Source organism: Leucoraja erinacea, chromosome 3 (genome assembly GCF_028641065.1).
Source record: "Leucoraja erinacea ecotype New England chromosome 3, Leri_hhj_1, whole genome shotgun sequence".
NCBI lineage: Eukaryota > Metazoa > Chordata > Chondrichthyes > Rajiformes > Rajidae > Leucoraja > Leucoraja erinaceus.
The window spans coordinates 94,213,095-94,219,238 of record NC_073379.1 but is presented as its reverse complement, the minus strand read 5'-3'; the positions used below and the strand labels follow the sequence as shown (position 1 = coordinate 94,219,238).

The following is a 6,144-nucleotide window of genomic DNA, read 5'->3' as shown; positions in this document are numbered from 1 at the left end:
TGATGTTCTGTTACAGGACGATACAGTTCAGAGAGTGATGTCTGGAGCTTTGGGATACTCTTATGGGAGACATTTAGCATGGGCGTATGTCCATATCCTGGAATGACCAATCAACAGGCACGAGAGCAGGTTGAAAAAGGTAAAATTAAGAACATCAACTTCAAAACATTAATAATGGGGATCAACTTTGCATAAAATCCATGACAAGCAATAAACCGGCTGTGTTTCTTCTTTTTATTTTCCTGTAAATTGTGTGCAATGTAAGTTTAAAAAAAATAACTTTTCTTCCCCTATAGGCTGCAGTAAAATACTTTCCAAGCTCTGAATTCTTATTTATACTTAAACCAACATCTTTGACTAATTGGGGTCATGCCATCTCCCAAGGGATCATCCCCCTTCTTATTACTTCTTTGTATAGTATCTCTTATCTCTCTCTCACATACCCATTGTTGCATTTTCCCTCTTCCCCACAATTAATTGGAAACTTATATGGCTGCCATATCTTTGGCGTGTTGAAGGAAACCCATGGTCAGGAAGAGAATGTCCAAATTCTGCCGCTTAGAACCAAAGTGAAGACCAAACCTGGGTCTCTGGAGCTGTAAGGCAAGTACAGGTGCACAACCTTTTATCCGGTGTTCCAGAAACCGAAAAGCTCCGAAAACCGGCCATTTTTTCCAGATGTCGTCTGCGCACCAAAGCTCGCGTTTGGCGCCAAACTTGACCCAAAACGACCCACGGTCAACCCAGGTCTGTACTACTGTAGCGGCTGCCTCCTCCCTGGAGACCGGGAGACGCTTAAACATCTGTAAATCATTGCTTAAATGTTAGTCAGTTAGTTTGGAGGGCTTTTATGTGAAGGGGGGTGAAGGGGTAAACTTTAATTCTTAGTCCCCTACCTGGTCGGAGAGGCGGGGAGCGGTCAATGCCTTACCGGGTCGCTGTGCAGTAAGCTCCGCAGCGCTGTGGCTGGTGGGGCCGCGGGCGGCGCCGGTTGTAGCTCCGACCCCGGCAACTCTACCCCTGGCTGCGAGGCGCTCCAAATCCAGCGCGGCCCGTGGCCGGACGCCCCAGCTCCGCGAATGTCGGGAGTCGGCGGCGTCGCAGCGCTGGGATACCAGCGGGGTGCGGGCAATGCCTTACCGGGTCGCCGTGCGGCAAGCTCCGGAGCGCTGTGGCCGCCGACACACAACATCGCGGAGCGTCGCTGGATTTGGAGCTGCGCAGCCAGGGGTAGAGTTGCCGGGGTCGGAGCTCCAACCGGCGCCGCCCGCGGCCGGACGGAGCCCCCAGCTCCGCGGCTCCAAATCCAGCGACGCTCCGCGAATGTTGGAAGAAGGCGGCCACAGCGCTCCGGAGCTTGCCGCACGGCGACCCGGTAAGGCATTGCTCGCTCCCCGCTGGTATCCCAGCGCTGCGACGCCGCCGACTCCCGACATTCTCGGAGCTGGGAGTATAAACGGCGGCCGCGGGCCGCGCTGGATTTGGAGCGCCTCGCAGCCAGGGGTAGAGTTGCCGGGGTCGGAGCTACAACCGGCGCCGCCCGCTGCCGGACGGAGCCCCCAGCTCCGCGAGGTTGGGAGTCGCCGACCAGGTAGGTAGGGGACTAAGAATTAAAGTTTCCCCCTTCACCCCTACACCACCACCACCACATAAAATCCCTCCAAACTAACTGACTAACATTTATGCAATGATTCTCCCGGTCTCCGGGGAGGAGGCAGCTGCTCCAGACTTTTCAAGCCGCCCGCGCTACCTACCTAATCTACGCTAAAAATCTTCCATTCTGAAATCCGAAAATGTCCGAAATCCGACAAGTGTCTGGTCCCAAGGCTTTCGGATAAAAGGTTGTGCACCTGTACTGTATTTCCCGGCAATGAAGACACACATGCGTCAAAGACGTACCCCATTTTGAGTTGCTAAATTTTGAAAATTTTGGGCGGAGAGTTCCTTTCACAGCGTGTGGGGAGTCTGGCCCGGGTCAGCACGGGCAGGAGCGTTGAGAAAGAGGGGGTCGGGGATCATGCCAGCAACTCACTCACAGCTGCAGCGCCGCTCCGTGCGCGGAGCCACCACATTGTGGCCGAGGAGGGAAGTAGCTCGGGTGGCTGCGAGCGGCCGCCGCGACCGGACAGTGAGGGGACCAGCTCAAGAGCAAAGATCATAGGGCGGAGTGGGCCAGCGGGCGACGGATAACAGGACAGCGGGCGGTGGAGCTTACTCCTGTGTCAGCGCGATCAAGGGACTGTGAGGTTACTAGCGCTGACACAGGAGTGAGCTCTACTGAAAAAAAGTTACTTATTATAACAACTAAACAGGTTCGCTTCTTAATAAACAGACAACACACAAACTGTTTGGTAGACCAGTGCAAATCTTTACTTATTATCAGCCGATGGAAGGGAGGGAGAACTCTAAGTCAAGTGAGCAATTACAGACACTCCACCATCCTCATCCACTTCCCTGAACAACAGAATTACATCGTATTATATAGTGTTTTTTTGTCACCCTAGCACATTCCACAGACATTAGTCATGGTCAGAGGTACAGGAATATAAAGGTTTCTACAGAATGCATCACATCAAAGGCATTTTGTCACAATCCCTTAGATCAATCCAGCTTCTCTCTCCCATCACCTCCTCCCTCATAAACATCGGACATTTGGTGCCAGGCATTTTACATCAAAGAGATCAATCTAGCTCCTTCTCTAGTTTCATCTCTTGTCACTTGGAATTATCTCAATACACCGCAACCTGAGGCAGGCCTAATTTGAGACTAAATATAAGCTGTAAGCTAACCCAGAAACCAATTTAATATCTTCTTATATTTTTAACTGAATTCGGTTTTATCATTACCGCCCGCTGTCCTGTTATCCAGCGCCCGCTGACCTGCTCCGCTCTATGATCTTTGCTCTTGAAAGACAGGGACCGGGCAGTGAATGCCATGCCGTGTCACCCAGCGCAGCAAGTGAGGCCATGTCCTGCTCCCGGCGGCAGTCGGAATTTTAAGAATTTGCAGGAAGCGGCTGACATGAACTCGCAGCCACCCGAGCTACTTCCCTCCCCGTCCACAATGCGCTGGCTCGCCGCGCCCGGAGCGCCGCATTGTGACTATCCCTCAGTACAGCAACACCGTTCTTGACGTTGCTGTACTGAGTGATAGCCAAGCCTATCTTTCTTGGCTAACAACCTAACCTTCGACCTCCAAGACGCAGGTAAATTTTCGTGCCTTATTTTTGGGTAAGAAATAGCGTCTTCATTGCCGGGAAATACGGTATGTTGTCTGTTGCTCCTAAATATGAAACTGTATCGGGCTTAATTAATTTGTTTCATTCAGTCATTCCTGCAGTTGTTAAATATACTTTGAATATTATAAATACTTAGACATTATGATTGAGTGCTTACAAATGACTCGTGTGTATAACCATATAACAATTACAGCACGGAAACAGGCCATCTCGACCCTTCTAGTCCATGCCGAACACGTATTCTCCCCTAGTCCCATATACCTGCGCTCAGACCATAACCCTCCATTCCTTTCCCGTCCATATAACTATCCAATTTATTTTTAAATGATAAAAACGAACCTGCCTCCACCACGTTCACTGGAAGCTCATTCCACACAGCCACCACTCTCTGAGTAAAGAAGTTTCCCCCTCATGTTAACCCTAAACTTCTGTCCCTTAATTCTCAAGTCATGTCCCCTTGTTTGAATCTTCCCTACTCTCAGTGGGAAAAGCTTATCCACGTCAACTCTGTCTATCCCTCTCATCATTTTAAAGACCTCTATCAAGTCCCCCCTTAACCTTCTGCGCTCCAAAGAATAAAGCCCTAACTTGTTCAACCTTTCTCTGTAACTTAGTTGCTGAAACCCAGGCAACATTCTAGTAAATCTCCTCTGTACTCTCTATTTTGTTAACATCCTTCCTTTAATTAGGCGACCAAAATTGTACACCATACTGCAGAATTGGACTCACCAATGCCTTGTACAATTTTAACATTACATCTCAACTTCTATACTCAATGCTCTGATTTATAAAGGCCAGCACACCAAAAGCTTTCTTTACCACCCTATCTACATGAGATTCCACTTTCAGGGAACTGTGCACAGTTATTCCCAGATCCCTCTGTTCACCTGCATTCTTCAATTCCCTACCATTTACCATGTACGTCCTATTTTGATTTGTCCTGCCAAGATATAGCACCTCACACTTATCAGCATTAAACTCCATCTGCCATCTTTCAGCCCACTCTTCCAACTGGCATAAATCTCTCTGTAGACTTTGAAAATCTACTTCATTATCCACAACCCCACCTATCTTAGTATCATCTGCATACTTACTAATCCAATTTACCACACCATCATCCAGATCATTGATGTACATGACAAACAACAGTGGACCCAACACAGATCCCTGTGGCACCCCACTAGTCACTGGCCTCCAACCTGACAAACAACCATCCACCATTACTCTCTGGCATCTCCCATTCAGCCACTGTTGAATCCATCTTGCTACTCCACCATTAATACCCAACAATTGAACCTTCTTAACCAACCTTCCGTGAGGAACCTTGTCAAAGGCATTACTGAAGTCCATATATACAACATCCACTGCTTTACCCTCATCAATTTCCCGAGTAACCTCTTCAAAAAATTCAAGAAGATTAGTCAAACATGACCTTCCAGGCACAAATCCATGTTGACTGTTCCTAATCAGATCCTGTTTATCCAGATGCTTATATATATTATGTCTAAGTATCCTTTCCATTAATTTGCCCACCACTGAAGTCAAACTAACAGGTCTATAATTGCTAGGTTTACTCTTAGACCCCTTTTTAAACAATGGAACAACATGCGCAGTACGCCAATCCTCCGGCACTATTCCCGTTTCTAATGACATTTGAAATATTTCTGTCAAATATTCTGTCATAGCCCCTGCTATTTCTACACTAACTTCCATCAATGTCCATGGGAATATCCTGTCCGGACCTGGAGACTTATCCACTTTTATATTTCTCAAAAGTGTCAGTACTTCCTCTTCTTTGAATCTCATAGTTTCCATAGCTACTCTACTTGTTTCCCTTTATATATATTAAAAAAAATAATCACCTATTCTACCTTTAGCCTCACTGATGGAGGGCACATTGGGAGAACCAAATGCAGTAGATGAGCTGCTGGGATCCGTGGATGGATGTGGAGGAGGAGGTATAGGGACAGATGTTAAATCTCCTGCAGTTATAGGGGAGGGGGTGGTTTGGGTGGGAATTGATGAGTGAGCCAAGGAGCAATCTCACACGTCCCATTCTCATACTTGCCTTTCTGTCTAGGGCCTCCTCCATTGCCAGAGTGAGGCCACATGCAAACTGGAGGAACAGCACCTCGTATTCTGTTTGGGTAGCTTACAACTCAATAGTATGAGCATTGAATTTTGGGTAACTAACCTTAAACACCTCCCTCTCCCTGTCCCTCGCTCCTCCACTTCTCTGTGACCCACCTTGTTGCGCACCCATTTCTCTGTTTCTCTTTCCACCCATATTCCTTCCTCTGGCTTCCCATTTCATGCCTCTTATCTCACTGCCTTTTTTTCTTTTCATCACTGACCTTTGTTCAAACTTCTACCAAACAAAACCCACCTCAGCTGTATTCGCCCATCACTCGCCAAGCCTTTTCCCACCCCAACCTCTCTTCCAGCTTTCTCCCCATTACTACAATCAGTCTGAAGAAGGGTCCAGACTCAAAACGTCGCTATCCATGTTCTCCAGAGATGCTGCCTGACCCGCTAAGTTACTCAAGCACTTTGTGGCTTTTTTTGTAAATCATCATCTGCCTTTCCTTATGTCTCCTGTTTATTTATCCAAGTGCTATATTCAATATTTAGTGCTTCGGACCGGTGATGATACATTATTTTGAGATGTTGTTCCTTAAATTTAGAAAAATTATGGCGATTTGTAGTAATTGAACATCAGTAATACATTTTTTGATTCATTCCCTCAATCAGATTCATATCACTCAAAAATACTTTATGGATTGATGTATCTACATTAAACATATGCACAAGTTGTCTAATTTATTTCCCACTTGCTAATTATTGGACAGCCAACATCCCCCCCCCCCCCAACACTGCCCTCCATTTCACTCCATGGAGAACAAACG

At 47.2% G+C, this 6,144-nt stretch overlaps 1 protein-coding gene across 1 annotated transcript in view; it reads left to right on the top strand.

Annotated features, from left to right (window-relative positions):
- Window positions 1–6,144, top strand: part of fer (fer (fps/fes related) tyrosine kinase) — a 129,624-nt gene that overhangs the window by 116,422 nt on the left and 7,058 nt on the right. Inside the window, exon 18 of the mRNA XM_055633230.1 lies at window positions 17–139. Coding sequence (XP_055489205.1) covers window positions 17–139 — 123 coding nt within the window. The remainder of the gene's footprint in view (window positions 1–16; window positions 140–6,144) is intronic.